This window comes from Neodiprion lecontei, chromosome 4 (assembly GCF_021901455.1).
Source record: "Neodiprion lecontei isolate iyNeoLeco1 chromosome 4, iyNeoLeco1.1, whole genome shotgun sequence".
NCBI classification, from domain to species: domain Eukaryota; kingdom Metazoa; phylum Arthropoda; class Insecta; order Hymenoptera; family Diprionidae; genus Neodiprion; species Neodiprion lecontei.
Window position 1 is genome coordinate 41,885,915 of NC_060263.1, and position 18,988 is coordinate 41,904,902.

General features: G+C 35.9%; 2 protein-coding genes across 7 annotated transcripts in view; one reads left to right on the forward strand and one right to left on the reverse strand.

Annotated features, from left to right (window-relative positions):
• The window catches only part of LOC107228007 (dentin sialophosphoprotein), a 75,149-nt gene extending 73,472 nt beyond the window's left edge, over positions 1-1,677 (forward strand). For 2 of the 4 annotated variants that reach the window (XM_046738076.1, XM_046738078.1), the window contains one exon: positions 390-1,677. In XM_046738076.1, coding sequence (XP_046594032.1) covers positions 390-703 — 314 coding nt within the window. In that variant the 3' untranslated portion in view covers positions 704-1,677. The remainder of the gene's footprint in view (positions 1-389) is intronic. The other 2 variants (XM_046738077.1, XM_046738079.1) reach the window with 2 other exon arrangements.
• Positions 1,678-2,800: 1,123 nt separating this feature from the next.
• LOC107227987 (WD repeat-containing protein 74) lies at positions 2,801-8,819 on the reverse strand. 3 transcript variants are annotated; one of them, XM_046738093.1, is made up of 8 exons: positions 8,531-8,819; positions 7,604-7,751; positions 7,417-7,512; positions 5,560-5,887; positions 5,381-5,481; positions 4,302-4,503; positions 3,070-3,372; positions 2,801-2,985 (listed from the first exon to the last, which is right to left on the reverse strand). In XM_046738093.1, the coding sequence occupies exons 1-8, from the start codon at positions 8,586-8,588 to the stop codon at positions 2,911-2,913; spliced, it is 1,311 nt and encodes a 436-aa protein (XP_046594049.1). In that variant the 5' UTR covers positions 8,589-8,819; the 3' UTR covers positions 2,801-2,910. The 3 variants fall into 3 exon arrangements, with proteins under 3 accessions (XP_046594049.1, XP_015524809.1, XP_046594050.1); XM_015669323.2 differs by having other exon boundaries at positions 5,560-5,866; positions 8,531-8,818; XM_046738094.1 differs by lacking the exon at positions 8,531-8,819 and adding an exon at positions 7,947-8,490.
• Between the last annotated feature and the right edge of the window lie 10,169 nt (positions 8,820-18,988).

Below are 18,988 nucleotides of genomic sequence, written 5' to 3' on the forward strand. Positions count from 1 at the left end.
AAAATCAACTATTTTTTTAAACATTCAAGCCGAAAATATTGTTCGAAATGACGAAAAAAGGATGCTGTCTTAGTTTCATCTCTTAGTATTAAAATTTGGAGGTTGGCTCATCGCGATTTTCTATTTCCCATTTAAATAACATCGGAAAAATTTGTTTATTTCCATGCCCAAAATCTTGTCTATCATGCACCTGCGACAATAATAGGTACCATCATATTAATTGTACAACTTATGGAGCTGTTTAAATAGCACTTCGGTATCCTACTAAAATTTTTTGTACAATTACACACACGCACACGCACGCACACGTCTTTTACCACTGTAAGTGCATAACTACAGTCATACAGGTTAGCATAGTTCAAACCAGATTTTCTAATTGCTTGCCATAGGCGATGATGATGGTAGCAGTAACAAGGATAGTTTATTATCCTTACGGGATAAAGATTCTGGAACGTCGAAAGAACCAAGTTTAGCCGCTTCCGAGGTCTCGCTCGTCGATCACGGGGATACCGAAGGAGACGAGGATGCTGATAAAGCGGATAATAACCGAACAACAGCAATAGCAGTTGCAGAAGAACAAGTAACCCATAGAATACCTAGTCCTCCACTCAGTCCAACGGCATCTGATATTTCGGACCACTTATTAGTAACCCAATCACAGGAGCCAACATGGCGAGAAGTGACAGTCTCCGGAGGCGAATAACGACATCCTAGTTAGTCTCGACTGGTAAAGCATTATTTTCTACAGCCTAAGCAACCTCACCCACTCGTCAAGGGATATCTAACTAAACTGAAGTATAGCGATCACGATGCTTTTGCTACAATGCAAGTACACCTATAATCTCCGGAGAGTCATCAAAGATAATCAGAGTGAAGTTTCTTATGTATTTTACAAATATGTCCAGTTATTCGTTTTATATCCAATTCCAATTGAGCAATTCAATTCATATTTCGCAGCAAGCAGTAGAGTCTAATTTTATATAATAGTATAACTATCATCGTACACTAATTGATTCGATTCATTTTCACCGTTAGGTTTGAAACTAGCATGCAATTATGACCATCAGCATATCGTTTTGTACATCGAGGAAGGACCGTAATTGATTATTGATATGCATAATAATATTGTATAACGTTATAATTGTACGAGGTTAAAGTAAATGAAGCAACAAAAAGTTAAACACTAGTAATTTGTGATACTTTGAGAGGGTTTACTTAATGAATAATGCAAACCTTTGCCTTCCGCGGGTGATTTTTAAAGTCAGAAACGGGTTTGAAAAAAAAAATAAAAATATTACCATATGCGATCATATTAGGGGTGTTGAAATGAAAATCTAATTATTCGAAATATTTGAATTATTTGTGATTTAAAATTACTTGTATACCCCTAGAATATATGTACACGAATAATGATGATGATAATAATAATATTAACAATAATAACAACAACAATAACAAAGAATAATAACACCATCTGTAAATATAGATATTATAAATTACTATATTAATAAGTATGAAAAGAATTTAAACAATGAAATATGATTAGAAGCTTACATCAGAAGCCAGGCAACTTGAAATAATTCTGAGAAAATTTCTGAGCTTCTGGTAAGCCACACACAGTTTTGTAGAACATTGCAAAAATTATAAGCATCAATAAAGCCGCCAAGTACAACAATGTTTTACTGGTATTTGTTGTGAAATCAAACATTAAAATCAAGCACCAATTAGATCTTCAACAAGTTCAGAATAAGCACGTTGTATAGTCGAAGCTTGCTGTGCGATGACATCTCGTAATAATCCCGACGCCGTGCCGACACCAGTTTCATCTCAATTTCACAAAATATCGCGAAGAAAAATAGAAATTTCCGTTGATTACAGTCATTGTAGCGTAACGAACGTTACATTGCGACTGTGCGCCGCAGACGTACTTACTGGGCAGACCGATAACTGCGATTTACGCGCGTGTGGGAACCAGAATCGAAAGACTGTCAACCGAGCGCAGTTCAGTAGCTGATTTGTCGCATCGTTTCAACTTGAGCGCGTACATACGAGAGAGGGAGAGGGAGGGGGAGGGAGCTAGCTCTTGCTTCATAGTTCCACGAAATTCCTGGGATATCCCAGGAACAAGCTAAGAGTACGTTGGCACTTCCTCCTTGGGGGGCATAGCCATTTGGAAGAAGAAGAAGAAGAAGATGACTGTTGAATAGCACACGCCGTATCTATTCAATTCGCTGCTACGATTGGTTAGAGGCTATCAGAGCCGACCTTACACATGACTCACTAAAACAACAGAGGTCTGAATCGACTTTACTCAGGTGAACTTACGTTTAAGGTGCAATGCCAATAAAATTCATGAGCCGGGTAGCTGAAAACCTTTACAGCTTGACGTTGTACACCAACCTAAAATGTAACATTACGCTGTCACTGACAATAAGCGTACTATGTGGAAATCGATTTTTGACAAATAGTACTTCGATTACAACAGGGAAAACAATATGACGCATTCAGTCAGGACAATGTTAGCCTTGACATGCATGATCGTGTCGGCCTTTAGTGTACTGCGATTCTCACATTGTAGTCACGATCTAATACCCACCGTCGGTCTCCATGGCATAAACGTGATTGGTTCAAACCATTCTGGGATCTTATACACAGCGACCATCTCAAATCCTCTTGCTTTATAGCAAACATTGTAAATATATCACTCAGATTCATAATTCTAGGCTGGTAATCGCTGGCCCATGAAACGGTTGCTTTGTCTCGGGAAAGTACCAAAGTGAAGACGATGCGCTACGTGAACTGGTTTTAAATCCATATTTTACGAACACTGGGTTATTCAATCATACAATTATACAGAACAATGGTGTGTCATTTAATGATAAAAAAATAACCGCAAGGTAATCTCCCTCCTCAGCGAACTTTCGACCTTCTTCTGTTTTTTTTCATTGCACGTGATTTTTTGTTATTTCCACCACTGTCATACTCCTAAAATAGAAAACCATTTTTGGCTTAAGGTGTGAACATGTGTTTTCGATGTTGCGTCATTCAAAGTAAATGTGTTTGCGTTACCAAAGTATCATCTATGACGGTTGCTTCCTCTTTATATGGGTAGTGTCTCTTATTTTGTGTAACATTTGCATCACTTGCGTTGTCGATGACTGGCATCTGGTTAAACATCTCGTCATATTCAACATCGTAATCTGAATGTAGCCCGACACAATTTTCTGTCGCAGTACTTGTCACGGTTGACCGATCAGTTGAACAACTTATGGGCCTGGTGTTTTCGACATTGTCTTCCAATAACGGGCTGTTGGCTTCCAATGAAAAGTTTGATCGCAATAACACTGCATTCAGTGAGAATACCAAATAAACCTATAAACAAACATTCGCCAAATTTTGAAATTACTCAAACATATTATTGCAGTGGGAATGTAGATCTTCCATCACTGTCATCGCTAGTTTCTGTGAGAAATTATATTCTAATTAGCCATTTTGTCCCCAACAATTTAATATCATTACTTATCCATGGTTCTCTTTGCAAGACTATATCACACGGGATCGATGGATCTCTTTGGCATAGCTTCTCTATGATAAAAAGTGGTTAAAAATCGCCAGTATTGAAACAAGAGTTCTGATACTGTATGAGATGTAGGTAAGTACGAAACACAAACCTAAAATTTAATGAAAATTTCGAGTCACACGTGAATACTTCCTCATAAACTGTTTACCTATTCCTTGAGAGCTATGTTACAGAGAGTGAAATAGTATTAGGAAATCAAATTGGGAGCTGAAAATATTTTTAGCCGAAATGAAGGCCCAGCACCAAAATTACGTTGGCAATGTCTTCAACTTAATATTATAGTAAGAACTACAATTTCCTGTCATCTTGGTAATTTTTCCAAATTGACTTCAACAACCACCCTGCAGACTACACCTAAACCGAATAGGCGGGCTATGTCAAAGTCCGGATTAACAATAAGGCTGAAAAGGCTATAGCCGTAGGTCTTCGAAATTGTTGGCCCTTCAAATTTCGAAATCAAATTTTTCAAAATAGTACATAGATTTTCAAAAATTCGTAAAAAATATTGCCAAATAGTTTGAGCCGCTACAGACTTGCAGAAGGATGCCATAGATTTAACGGTCCGTAATGCAACTGATGACATCAAATCTGATTTGATCATTCTAATTGTGCCACATTGGGTGACGCATAACTGTAAGAGTTTGAGCATAGGTCTGCATCATGTCTGTGGCGCTAGGAATCCTTAGTTTCACAGTAATGGTCATAATTGTTTTCCCAATACCTCTTTCAACAGTTGTTTTGTTTCTAAATGGTGAATCCTTAGGTGCCTGTCCAGGCTAACACTCGTTATTAACGGATGTAACTGACTGCAAGCTAAATCTGTTACTCCGCCGGTAAAACCTTTGTACGTATTCAAAATTTTTCCAGGATTGCGCAGATCGATTAAATTCATTCTTCCTTTCCCAGATCCGACAACTACGTGCCTGAAGTAATTAAACACAGATAATCATGTATGTCTACCGGTTGTTTTCTGTTAACCCTTAGATTGCCGGAAAGTCTATATACAGTTTCTGTCGTTGATCGGAACTTCAAATATGTTATATATATATAACATATTTGAAGTTATCATATATATATATATATATATATATGATACAGACACAACATTTTGAAACTTTCTAAGGGCAACAAAGCTATTAAAATTCCGACAGTCTAAACATCAAACTCTAATTGAAAATTGTAGCCAGAGTAAGATCATCACATTTCACAATTCCTAGACCCAACTTCGATTTTCTCACAACCATAACCGATGGAAATGAAGACTCACTTCTTAGCAGTGAGGGGTAGTACAGGTATTCACAGGGTATCTACTGCAATCGAGAATTTAGGTTGCAGGACTATTTCAGGAGGTTCTGGGACGATTAAGTACAAAATTTTATAACCTTAATTTTGCTAACTTATAAATTTCTGAGGATAGGATAAGTTGATTAGATTGCATGTCCATCTGTTAAAATTTAACGCATTCAAGGCCGTGTATTACAAATCAAATGTTGCAGTTTTCAAACAAAAAAATGTATTATGTCAGCTTTTCTAGGATAAATCAAAATATTCCAGGACATTTCCAGGTCTTAAAGGAGAAATTTTTGTTTGCCAGGATAATTACAGAACCTAAGGATAGTTAAGGAGCAGTAGATACCCTGCATTTCGCACATATGGTGACGTCATTTATAGTTTCATGACGGGCAATGCATCGAATGCTCGGATGTGTATCTATTTGTACGTGCATATGAATCATGATTCAGAATCAACTTCCATGTTATAGATATATGGCGCTTCAAAAAAGATATTGTCCAAACTTACTTTTCCTTATGGGCAGCTGCAATAGTTGTCAAAGCCTCATCTTTGATCTCAAGATTTATTAATGGCCTTCGCTGTGTGGACCTGGGATCGTATAAACGAACCTAAAATATAAATGAGGTGTCATATGAAAGATTCAAACCTAAGATGCCAGTAAAAATATAAAATGAGCACATACTCACATGGCCATATTTACTTGCTGTAACAACTGAACTGGTGTTCGGCAAAAAAATTAGATCAGAGACCCAAACGGGCATTCGCAACTGGCATATGTCAGGTGGAACATTTTTTTCAACAAACACTTTTTCCTGCTTCTCCAGGTCAAACAACTTCAAAGCATTTTCACGACCTCCGGTGGCGATTATATTTTTATTCACGATCGAATGCCTCATTCTCTGCAAATTTTCACCAGCATTTATCGATATTTGTTCACTCTCGTTGTATCTCCATAACTTCACATGACCCGTTTCAACTGCTGTTATTACGGCGCTAAAAATAAAATCATGCGCCCTAGTATGTTGATAATTATTAGGAATATGTATAGTAGGGTGATTCACCGAAAAAAAAAAATTTTTTTTTTAGTGCTGCTCTTTCATAAAACTGTTTATGATGAAAAACAAACCCCCTGCAAAATTTGAGTTTAATCGGATAAGATTTAGAGGTCCCGCTTGCGAGTTTTCGTGTATACATTGAAATAATATGTAAAAAAAATGCTTACCGTAACTCACCCTCCATTTCGCGGGCAATATATAGACGAAAATGAAAAATATCAAAAGACCTGTTTTGTAGATAACAATATTTAGTACAAAAAAGGTCTTCAGATTTTTTTATTCAATTTTGCATCTCTTGAGAAATATTGCGATTGAAAAATGAAAAAATTTAAACATCAAAAATAATCGTATTAAATTCAGAGAAAAAATAAGTTTTTGTTATTTTACATTTTCATCTATACTTTTACGCGAATTCGATGGTGAGTTAAGGTGAGTATTTTTTATGTGTTATTTCGATGTAAAACACGAAAATTCGAACATTGGACCCCTAAAACCTGCCCGATCAAGCTCACATTTGCAGGGGATTTGTTTTTCATCACAACAGTTTTATGAGGGGGAGGCACTAAAAAAAAATATTTTTTGGGGCGAACCACTCTACGTATAGTCGGTACTGCACAAAAACGTCGTGTATAAGTAACTCTGCCCATTTTTTGCATGATAGTGTTCTGATATGTTACGATTTTCCTAGTTATTTATAAATATTTCGAAATTCTTTTATTCCTCCACCTTCCAATGTGGAATCCAATCCACGGATATTTACGAATAATAATCATTGTTCGTTGCTTTGTATATATAATTATAAAATTTTCAGAGTTCTCCAACAACTTTCAGTTGCTAGCAGGTTGTCCACTCAACATAGAAACTAAGATAACTTAACGATGTCAAAAAGTTTCGCAGCGAATCACAAAATCAGTGTACTTGTATCAATAAAATTCTTTGCCAAATACATTACAAATCACATGGACTGAAAATTGTGACAATGACTCAGCCAAATGAAAACGGGCTTCACAGCGCACAACCCAGGCAATTTAACGGGAAATAGAGGATAATTTTTGCAAAATTAAGGGGTATTAAATTTCTGCAGTTATGAAGAAAAAAGATGCTATACTCTATTTCGATGTGAACTCTATGGATATCGAATGCCAAAACTAGTTCAGCAGTCACATTCTACGCACAGTACTAAACAAAAACATGCCTAAGCATTTTTGTTTCATGAAAAAGGAAATCAATGTTTTTGGAATGGTGTGCTTCGGGGTACATCTAGGGGGAAACCTTCAGTTTCAGAGCACTTATAAAGACAAGAAAAGGAATTAGGTACTTTTAAGAGAACAGGGAGACCACAGTAAAGCCTCTGAAAAGTAAGTTGCATTAGATAAATTTTGATGATTGTAATTCTTTGCCATAACTATGAGACTAATATACATGCACGATCCTTCAGCGAAACGAGTACATAATTTTAGAGGCACGTTTTGGTTTTCTGTGACTTACTCATTGAACCTGGAAATTCCTTTGATCTTTCCTTTTCCGCCATCGCAATTAAATGAACTTGTAAATGCCGAGTATTCGGTATCATATATTTTAACACTGCAAATGAAGGAGAAATCAACGAATTGTTTAGTAATTAGCAAGATTGTGTCAAAATGTGCCGGAATATCTATATAATTTCAATTCAAACCTTGGAATTCCTTTTGATCCGGACCCAATTAAAATTTCTTTTTCTTCTTGATCGCCCCAAGCCATTGTCGTAATTTCTTGATCATCTGTTATGGCTATAAGACTTTGTATGTTCTTTGCAATACATGTCCTTTCATTAACTTTCAGCCCTGTACAAAATATATGAAATGAATTACATGAAAATGTAGAACATACACCTACAGGTATCTGTTCTGACTGATTCAAGGCTCCTAGTGATGTCTACTAAACATATTGTTTAAATAGCAGCAGGCAATATTGGTAGCTCTGAAACGGTCCGAATCCACCTTTGTAGGTATACCATGTAATTTACTTGGGTATTTAACCTGTGCGATGAAACTAGACAAATATTTCCATGCCAAAATAACTACACAAGCGGGTCCATGGCTGTACGCGAGTCAGTCAAGACTGGTAACACTCGAATTCGCTGTCCATGAACGGTGTCACATTTTCTACATTTCGAAATCTTCCCAGGTTAATATACACCGGCAGCATAGTTCATACCTCTTATGTTTCCGATATGAACAGAACACAATATGTACATAATACCTTTAACAATAGCATAATAGAAGCCGCGTGAATAGCCACTGCAATGATTTTATTGCCGTGCAACAACTCTTTCACACGACCATACCAAAAGCTAGCATGCGTCCGCATGACGAACAATATTTAAATCTATTCGTTCGTACGACTGTCGAGTGAACTTGTCGAATGAGTGAGGCAAGCCGTAAGAATTCGGAAAATATTTTTGCCCAATGGAAATAGTGTGCTTAAAATTTTTTCACACTGATGCAACCTTTATTACTTGTAATAAATCCACTTTCAGACACGTTGTTAATAAAATATCGACGTAACCTAATCCGAACCTAGTCTACGGTAAACGTGTCTCCGAAGGTAGTTTGGACGATACCTTTGAAGGCTCCAGTCGTTCCGCCAACGAAAACGTTCAAGTCTTCTCTGTAGCTCATTCTTAAGAAATCACGAAGAAATTTGGCAGTAATCAATAGGACTTGTCACTTTGACACCGTAGTTTGTACTCTTCACGTCTATTCGAGAGTACACGCGGTGTTGCGCGGTGTTTTACAATCTTCTATTTCTGTCCCATTCAATGACTATGGGCTCCTGTTAGGGAGAATATAGGATATAAATGACAGCGCTAAAAAGTCCCTAACACAGAGGCAGAGCCAGCCCCCTGACCAGAGATGAGTAGGGAGATCTCCAACGCTCGGCTTTTCGTGATACCAGCTAGGTTGGAGCGTCGACGTGACACCTAGGCGGCCACGCACCGAAGGTGGCCCATTTCCGACCTGACACCTAGGCGGCCATGCACCGAAGGTGGCCCACAATCGTGCATATATAGATATACTCGGTCGCTCGAGCAAGCGGTTGCCAATCGCATCCTTGTCCCCGCTCGCACTAATGTTTCCAGGAATGCAAGAATTGGGATTTTTTTGTTTCAATTATGAATGTCAGCGAATAAAAGTATCTCCAGATTTGATAAATTTTGGATTCAATTAGCGGACGCTGAACCAAAATAATTAACCATTCCCAGCCCGAATACTTCTTTTTTTTTAATAAATATTATTTTTTTATTGATATGAAAATATGTGACGCCTGGTGTTCTCGAATATTTGTACGCGCTGTCTATGGAAAAATATACGAAGCCAGCTCGATAACATTTATGCAAAATGTGCAATGGGCAAGTGGTTGGAGGAAATTTTTTTTTTCTCGAACTGAATCTTCCAGAGAACCATCAGCGAATTCCAAGCAAGCTCCATAAACATACCGAGCAAACGCGCGATCACGGACGTAGCTGTGGTGTGGCTGAGTGGATACCACATGAGGATGAATTTTCAATCACAGGTTTTTGCGCGAAGTTTTCCTGTATTTAAGTTAATTACTACTGCCTTTGCTATAATACTGCATTCAAGTCTTAAACAAAACACTAAAAAATAAGTTAACCACTTAATGTAAAACAAAATGTTAGATCGAGCTTAAAATTTAAGCCGGAGTTACATAAACTAAGATAATTACAAGTGCAATATTGTAAATATTGAGCATTTATTGTTCATCTAAATAAATATGGTTTCCTCCTCAAAAAAAAAAAAAAAACATGAGGATGGAGTGATGCGGGACACGGGTTCGATCGCAGTTCACTCTTTTTTTTTTTTTATTTTTAAATTCAATCCCGGCTTTTTTTTTGTATTTTCGGAGAGAAAAAACAAATCAAAGAAAGAAAATTTCGAGAGCCGGTCGATTTTTTCCTTCTTTCCTTTTGCTTTTTTTTTTACTGAACCCACCTTTTTTGTAGTGGGGGTAACCCGGAAGAGAACAAATAATTGAAACAATAAAATTCCGAGAGCGAATCGATTTGTTCCGCGTTTTTGGCGCCTCTTTTTTGATATGGAAAAGTTTTGACAGTAATGGAAAATAGAGATTACTAAACGCAAATGTATTGTTTTTTAATAACACCGGCCCACAGAAAAAAAGTGGCCTGTACTTTTGACCGGACCTACCTATCTTTATGTATTTTGACGCGCTGAATCCGAATCTGAAGTCAGTTTTGCCCGTACACCCTCAAAATTTTGAGTAAATTGCAAAAAAACCATAAAAATCGCCAAAAATTAGCATTTTTGGTAAGAAAAAAATTTATGGAACTATAGACCAAGTATGATTTTTATGCATTTTGGTCCGCTAAACCCAAATCTGAAGTTTATTCAACCATAAGCCTTTTAAAATTTAATTGGGCCGGTGTTATTAAAAAACAATACATTTGTTTTTAGCAATCTCTATTTTCCATTTCTGTCAAAACTTTTCCTTATTAAAAAAAAAACGCCCATTTTATATCAGTCTTGACGAGCATTTCTTAAGAAGTTTGAGAGATGCGAGATCGGAACGACAAAATTATTTCAGTAGCAACAATGTATGGACCCCTCTCCTTTTCTGATATTCGCAGCCAGTTAAGAGGCTTCACAGTGTTCAGTTTAGTGCCAGCAGCTCTCGAGGTAGCAAGATGGTAAGTGAATTACATAATTATTTTACATGTATGGAAAAACCGGCAGGTTTGACGATCGTCTATTTACTTTATAGATTAAGAAGAGAAAAAAAGGGAAGGACCTGTAGTCGTATTTTATACTTTATTTAATTTTCCTTGAATTGTCAGACGTTTTTATTTTTGATTGTATAGGAAGAAGATGTGTGGGGAATTCCATTCTAGTGCCCAAGAATATAGTACACATTTTCGATCATTTTTTCTTTTTTTTTTTTGGGAAAACATTTTCCTCAATTTCCAAATTTCCTTAATTTTTTGGTATTCAAATCGATTCTTAACAATTTTGCGCACAGGTGGGATTTCTTTAATTATTTTTTCCTTAATCCTGAGGATATTTCCTATCTGAGACCACCGTCAATAGGCGAGATTCCGGAAATCATAAAATTACCTTTTTTTCTAATTAAAAAGAAAATCACATAAGGCCACTAAGAGCTCGAAATGAAAATCTGAAAAAATTAGAGATGTTTTTTTATATTCGAAGCCATTAACGTAAAAAATCCGTTCAACGACCATCCTAATAGATATACATTGTATATGGGGCATTCCGCGTCAAATTTGCAACCCATGTACCTCACCCTCTTCGATTTTGATAATTCTTTAGTATGATGTTACAACCACGGTTTCAATCGACTTGAAACAGTGTCGGAATTTTTTGCAGATTTCTTTAGCCACCACTGAAAGAGAAAAAAAAATGAAAAACCAATTCCGGAAACGCTTCTTTTAAAATTCTGAAAAAATTCACACTGATTTTATAATTAAAAATATGATTTGTAAGCATGACAGGACAACGTGATCTCAACATCTACTACTTTTCTAGCAAGTTTTTGGTTTTCTTGGATCTTTGGATAACTTAAAAAAAAAGAATGAAATGGTATGAACTGTATTCAGGCCTTCTGGCATTCCTCTAAATTTCAGAAAAATTGATATCCATTAATAATAGAGAAATTTATGACCGAACAAATAAATAGAAACTCCAATTCCGGCATGAGAAAAAAATGCTTGCTAGAAAAGTAGTGAATGTTGAGATCACGTTGTCCTGTCATGCTTACAAATCATATTTTTAATTATAAAATCAGTGTGAATTTTTTCAGAATTTTAAAAGAAGCGTTTCCGGAATTGGTTTTTCATTTTTTTTTCTCTTTCAGTGGTGGCTAAAGAAATCTGCAAAAAATTCCGACACTGTTTCAAGTCGATTGAAACCGTGGTTGTAACATCATACTAAAGAATTATCAAAATCGAAGAGGGTGAGGTACATGGGTTGCAAATTTGACGCGGAATGCCCCATATACAATGTATATCTATTAGGATGGTCGTTGAACGGATTTTTTACGTTAATGGCTTCGAATATAAAAAAACATCTCTAATTTTTTCAGATTTTCATTTCGAGCTCTTAGTGGCCTTATGTGATTTTCTTTTTAATTAGAAAAAAAGGTAATTTTATGATTTCCGGAATCTCGCCTATTGACGGTGGTCTCAGATAGGAAATATCCTCAGGATTAAGGAAAAAATAATTAAAGAAATCCCACCTGTGCGCAAAATTGTTAAGAATCGATTTGAATACCAAAAAATTAAGGAAATTTGGAAATTGAGGAAAATGTTTTCCCAAAAAAAAAAAAGAAAAAATGATCGAAAATGTGTACTATATTCTTGGGCACTAGAATGGAATTCCCCACACATCTTCTTCCTATACAATCAAAAATAAAAACGTCTGACAATTCAAGGAAAATTAAATAAAGTATAAAATACGACTACAGGTCCTTCCCTTTTTTTCTCTTCTTAATCTATAAAGTAAATAGACGATCGTCAAACCTGCCGGTTTTTCCATACATGTAAAATAATTATGTAATTCACTTACCATCTTGCTACCTCGAGAGCTGCTGGCACTAAACTGAACACTGTGAAGCCTCTTAACTGGCTGCGAATATCAGAAAAGGAGAGGGGTCCATACATTGTTGCTACTGAAATAATTTTGTCGTTCCGATCTCGCATCTCTCAAACTTCTTAAGAAATGCTCGTCAAGACTGATATAAAATGGGCGTTTTTTTTTTAATAAGGAAAAGTTTTGACAGAAATGGAAAATAGAGATTGCTAAAAACAAATGTATTGTTTTTTAATAACACCGGCCCAATTAAATTTTAAAAGGCTTATGGTTGAATAAACTTCAGATTTGGGTTTAGCGGACCAAAATGCATAAAAATCATACTTGGTCTATAGTTCCATAAATTTTTTTCTTACCAAAAATGCTAATTTTTGGCGATTTTTATGGTTTTTTTGCAATTTACTCAAAATTTTGAGGGTGTACGGGCAAAACTGACTTCAGATTCGGATTCAGCGCGTCAAAATACATAAAGATAGGTAGGTCCGGTCAAAAGTACAGGCCACTTTTTTTCTGTGGGCCGGTGTTATTAAAAAACAATACATTTGCGTTTAGTAATCTCTATTTTCCATTACTGTCAAAACTTTTCCATATCAAAAAAGAGGCGCCAAAAACGCGGAACAAATCGATTCGCTCTCGGAATTTTATTGTTTCAATTATTTGTTCTCTTCCGGGTTACCCCCACTACAAAAAAGGTGGGTTCAGTAAAAAAAAAAGCAAAAGGAAAGAAGGAAAAAATCGACCGGCTCTCGAAATTTTCTTTCTTTGATTTGTTTTTTCTCTCCGAAAATACAAAAAAAAAGCCGGGATTGAATTTAAAAATAAAAAAAAAAAAAGAGTGAACTGCGATCGAACCCGTGTCCCGCATCACTCCATCCTCATGTTTTTTTTTTTTTTTTGAGGAGGAAACCATATTTATTTAGATGAACAATAAATGCTCAATATTTACAATATTGCACTTGTAATTATCTTAGTTTATGTAACTCCGGCTTAAATTTTAAGCTCGATCTAACATTTTGTTTTACATTAAGTGGTTAACTTATTTTTTAGTGTTTTGTTTAAGACTTGAATGCAGTATTATAGCAAAGGCAGTAGTAATTAACTTAAATACAGGAAAACTTCGCGCAAAAACCTGTGATTGAAAATTCATCCTCATGTGGTATCCACTCAGCCACACCACAGCTACGTCCGTGATCGCGCGTTTGCTCGGTATGTTTATGGAGCTTGCTTGGAATTCGCTGATGGTTCTCTGGAAGATTCAGTTCGAGAAAAAAAAAATTTCCTCCAACCACTTGCCCATTGCACATTTTGCATAAATGTTATCGAGCTGGCTTCGTATATTTTTCCATAGACAGCGCGTACAAATATTCGAGAACACCAGGCGTCACATATTTTCATATCAATAAAAAAATAATATTTATTAAAAAAAAAGAAGTATTCGGGCTGGGAATGGTTAATTATTTTGGTTCAGCGTCCGCTAATTGAATCCAAAATTTATCAAATCTGGAGATACTTTTATTCGCTGACATTCATAATTGAAACAAAAAAATCCCAATTCTTGCATTCCTGGAAACATTAGTGCGAGCGGGGACAAGGATGCGATTGGCAACCGCTTGCTCGAGCGACCGAGTATATCTATATATGCACGATTGTGGGCCACCTTCGGTGCATGGCCGCCTAGGTGTCAGGTCGGAAATGGGCCACCTTCGGTGCGTGGCCGCCTAGGTGTCACGTCGACGCTCCAACCTAGCTGGTATCACGAAAAGCCGAGCGTTGGAGATCTCCCTACTCATCTCTGCCCTGACTCTCGCCATTGCTCGTGTACTAAAAAATTGTACGCGTTTTGTCTCCGTTTCTTAGTTCCTCTACGTAGCGCTAGTAGACTTTTGACACCAGAGATGAGTAGGGAGATCTCCAACGCTCGGCTTTTCGTGATACCAGCTAGGTTGGAGCGTCGACGTGACACCTAGGCGGCCACGCACCGAAGGTGGCCCATTTCCGACCTGACACCTAGGCGGCCATGCACCGAAGGTGGCCCACAATCGTGCATATATAGATATACTCGGTCGCTCGAGCAAGCGGTTGCCAATCGCATCCTTGTCCCCGCTCGCACAAATGTTTCCAGGAATGCAAGAATTGGGATTTTTTTGTTTCAATTATGAATGTCAGCGAATAAAAGTATCTCCAGATTTGATAAATTTTGGATTCAATTAGCGGACGTTGAACCAAAATAATTAACCATTCCCAGCCCGAATACTTTTTTTTTTTTTTTTTTTTAATAAATATTATTTTTTTATTGATGTGAAAATATGTGACGCCTGGTGTTCTCGAATATTTGTATACGCAGTCTATGGAAAAATATACGAAGCCAGCTCGATAACATTTATGCAAAATGTGCAATGGGCAAGTGGTTGGAGGAAATTTTTTTTTTCTCGAACTGAATCTTCCAGAGAACCATCAGCGAATTCCAAGCAAGCTCCATAAACATACCGAGCAAACGCGCGATCACGGACGTAGCTGTGGTGTGGCTGAGTGGATACCACATGAGGATGAATTTTCAATGATAGGTTTTTGCGCGAAGTTTTCCTGTATTTAAGTTAATTACTGCTGCTTCTGCTATAATACTGCATTCAAGTCTTAAACAAAACACTAAAAAACAAGTTAACCACTTAATGTAAAACAAAATGTTAGATTGAGTTTAAAATTTAAGCCGGAGTTACATAAACTAAGATAATTATAAATACAATATTGTAAATATTGAACATTTAATGTTCATCTAAATAAATATAGTTTCCTCCTCAAAAAAAAAAAAAAACATGAGGATGGAGTGATGCGAGACACGGGTTCGATCGCAGTTCACTCGTTTTTTTTTGTATTTTCGGAGAGAAAAAACAAATCAAAGAAAGAAAATTTCGAGAGCCGGTCGATTTTTTCCTTCTTTCCTTTTACTTTTTTTTTTTACTGAACCCACCTTTTTTGTAGTGGGGGTAACCCGGAAGAGAACAAATAATTGAAACAATAAAATTCCGAGAGCGAATCGATTTGTTCCCCGTTTTTGGCGCCTCTTTTTTGACAAGGAAAAGTTTTGACAGTAATGGAAAATAGAGATTACTAAACGCAAATGTATTGTTTTTTAATAACACCGGCCCACAAAAAAAAAAGTGGTCTGTACTTTTGACCGGACCTACCTATCTTTATGTATTTTGACGCGCTGAATCCGAATCTGAAGTCAGTTTTGCCCGTACACCCTCAAAATTTTGAGTAAATTGCAAAAAACCATAAAAATCGCCAAAAATTAGCATTTTTGGTAAGAAAAAAATTTATGGAACAATAGACCAAGTATGATTTTTATGCATTTTGGTCCGCTAAACCCAAATCTGAAGTTTATTCAACCATAAGCCTTTTAAAATTTAATTGGGCCGGTGTTATTAAAAAACAATACATTTGTTTTTAGTAATCTCTATTTTCCATTACTGTCAAAACTTTTCCTTATTAAAAAAAAAACGCCCATTTCATATCAGTCTTGACGAGCATTTCTTAAGAAGTTTGAGAGATGCGAGATCGGAACGTCAAAATTATTTCAGTAGCAACAATGTATGGACCCCTCTCCTTTTCTGATATTGGCAGCCAGTTAAGAGGCTTCACAGTGTTCAGTTTAGTGCCAGCAGCTCTCGAGGTAGCAAGATGGTAAGTGAATTACATAATTATTTTACATGTATGGAAAAACCGGCAGGTTTGACGATCATCTATTTACTTTATAGATTAAGAAGAGCAAAAAGGGAAGGACCTGTAGTCGTATTTTATACTTTATTTAATTTTCCTTGAATTGTCAGACGTTTTTATTTTTGATTGTATAGGAAGAAGATGTGTGGGGATTTCCATTCTGGTGCCCAAGAATATAGTACACATTTTCGATGATTTTTTCTTTTTGGAAAACATTTTCCTCAATTTCCAAATTTCCTTAATTTTTTGGTATTCAAATCGATTCTTAACAATTTTGCGCACAGGTGGGATTTCTTTAATTATTTTTTCCCTAATCCTGAGGATATTTCCTATCTGAGACCACTGTCAATAGGCGAGATTCCGAATATCATAAAATTACCTTTTTTTCTAATTAAAAAGAAAATCACATAAGGCCACTAAGAACTCGAAATGAAAATCTGAAAAAATTAGAGATGTTTTTTTATATTCTAAGCCATTAACGTAAATAATCCGTTTAACGACCATCCTAATAGATATACATTGTATATAGGGCATTCCGCGTCAAATTTGCAACCCATGTACCTCACCCTCTTCGATTTCGATAATTCTTTAGTATGATGTTAAAACCACGGTTTCAATCGACTTGAAACAGTGTTGGAATTTTTCGCAGATTTCTTTAGCCACCACTGAAATAGAAAAAAATTGTAAAACCAATTCCGAAAAAGCTTCTTTTAAAATTCTGAAGAAATTCACACTAATTTTATAATTAAGAATATTATTTGTAAGCACGACACGATAACGGGATCTCAATATCTACTACTTTTCTAGCAAGTTTTTAGTTTTCTTGGATCTTTGGATAACTTAAAAAAAAAGAATGAAATGGTATGAACTGTATTCAGGCCTTCTGGCATTCCTCTAAATTTCAGAAAAATTGAAATCCATTAATAATAGAGAAATTTATGACCGAACAAATAAATAGAAACTCCAATTCCGGCATGAGAAAAAAAAACTTGCTAGAAAAGTAGTAGATGTTGAGATCACGTTATCGTGTCGTACTTACAAATAATATTCTTAATTATAAAATTAGTGTGAATTTCTTCAGAATTTTAAAAGAAGCTTTTTCGGAATTGGTTTTACAATTTTTTTCTATTTCAGTGGTGGCTAAAGAAATCTGCGAAAAATTCCAACACTGTTTCAAGTTGATTGAAACCGTGGTTTTAACATCATACTAAAGAATTATCGAAATCGAAGAGGGTGAGGTACATGGGTTGCAAATTTGACGCGGAATGCCCTATATACAATGTATATCTATTAGGATGGTCGTTAAACGGATTATTTACGTTAATGGCTTAGAATATAAAAAAACATCTCTAATTTTTTCAGATTTTCATTTCGAGTTCTTAGTGGCCTTATGTGATTTTCTTTTTAATTAGAAAAAAAGGTAATTTTATGATATTCGGAATCTCGCCTATTGACAGTGGTCTCAGATAGGAAATATCCTCAGGATTAGGGAAAAAATAATTAAAGAAATCCCACCTGTGCGCAAAATTGTTAAGAATCATTTTGAATACCAAAAAATTAAGGAAATTTGGAAATTGAGGAAAATGTTTTCCAAAAAGAAAAAATGATCGAAAATGTGTACTATATTCTTGGGCACTAGAATGGAATTCCCCACACATCTTCTTCCTATACAATCAAAAATAAAAACGTCTGACAATTCAAGGAAAATTAAATAAAGTATAAAATACGACTACAGGTCCTTCCCTTTTTTTCTCTTCTTAATCTATAAAGTAAATAGACGATCGTCAAACCTGCCGGTTTTTCCACACATGTAAAATAATTATGTAATTCACTTACCATCTTGCTACCTCGAGAGCTGCTGGCACTAAACTGAACACTGTGAAGCCTCTTAACTGGCTACCAATATCAGAAAAGGAGAGGGGTCCATACATTGTTGCTACTGAAATAATTTTGTCGTTCCGATCTCGCATTTCTCAAACTTCTTAAGAAATGCTCGTCAAGACTGATATAAAATGGGCGTTTTTTTTTTTAATAAGGAAAAGTTTTGACAGTATTGGAAAATAGAGATTTCTAAAAACAAATGTATTGTTTTTTAATAACACCGGCCCAATTAAATTTTAAAAGGCTTATGGTTGAATAAACTTCAGATTTGGGTTTAGCGGACCAAAATGCATAAAAATCATACTTGGTCTATACTTCCATAAATTTTTTTCTTACCAAAAATGCTAATTTTTGGCGATTTTTATGGTTTTTTGCAATTTACTCAAAATTTTGAGGGTGTACGGGCAAAACTGACTTCAGATTCGGATTCAGCGCGTCAAAATACATAAAGATAGGTAGGTCCGGTCAAAAGTACAGACCACTTTTTTGTTTGTGGGCCGGTGTTATTAAAAAACAATACATTTGTGTTTAGTAATCTCTATTTTACATTACTGTCAAAACTTTTCCTTGTCAAAAAAGAGGCGCCAAAAACGGGGAACAAATCGATTCGCTCTCGGAATTTTATTGTTTCAATTATTTGTTCTCTTCTGGGTTACCCCCACTACAAAAAAGGTGGGTTCAGTAAAAAAAAAGCAAAAGGAAAGAAGGAAAAAATCGACCGGCTCTCGAAATTTTCTTTCTTTGATTTGTTTTTTCTCTCCGAAAATACAAAAAAAAAGCCGGGATTGAATTTAAAAATAAAAAAAAAAAAGAGTGAACTGCGATCGAACCCGTGT

Coding starts and splice junctions, on each gene's coding strand:
- LOC107227987 (XM_046738093.1), bottom strand. CDS start 8,588: ATGAGCTACAGAGAAGACTTGAACGTTTTCGTTGGCGGAACGACTGGA. Junction 5,482..5,559: donor CAGCAAGTAAATATGGCCAT/GTGAGTATGTGC, acceptor TTTATATTTTAG/GTTCGTTTATACGATCCCAG. Junction 3,373..4,301: donor CAAAACAACTGTTGAAAGAG/GTATTGGGAAAA, acceptor GTTTGTTTATAG/GTTTATTTGGTATTCTCACT.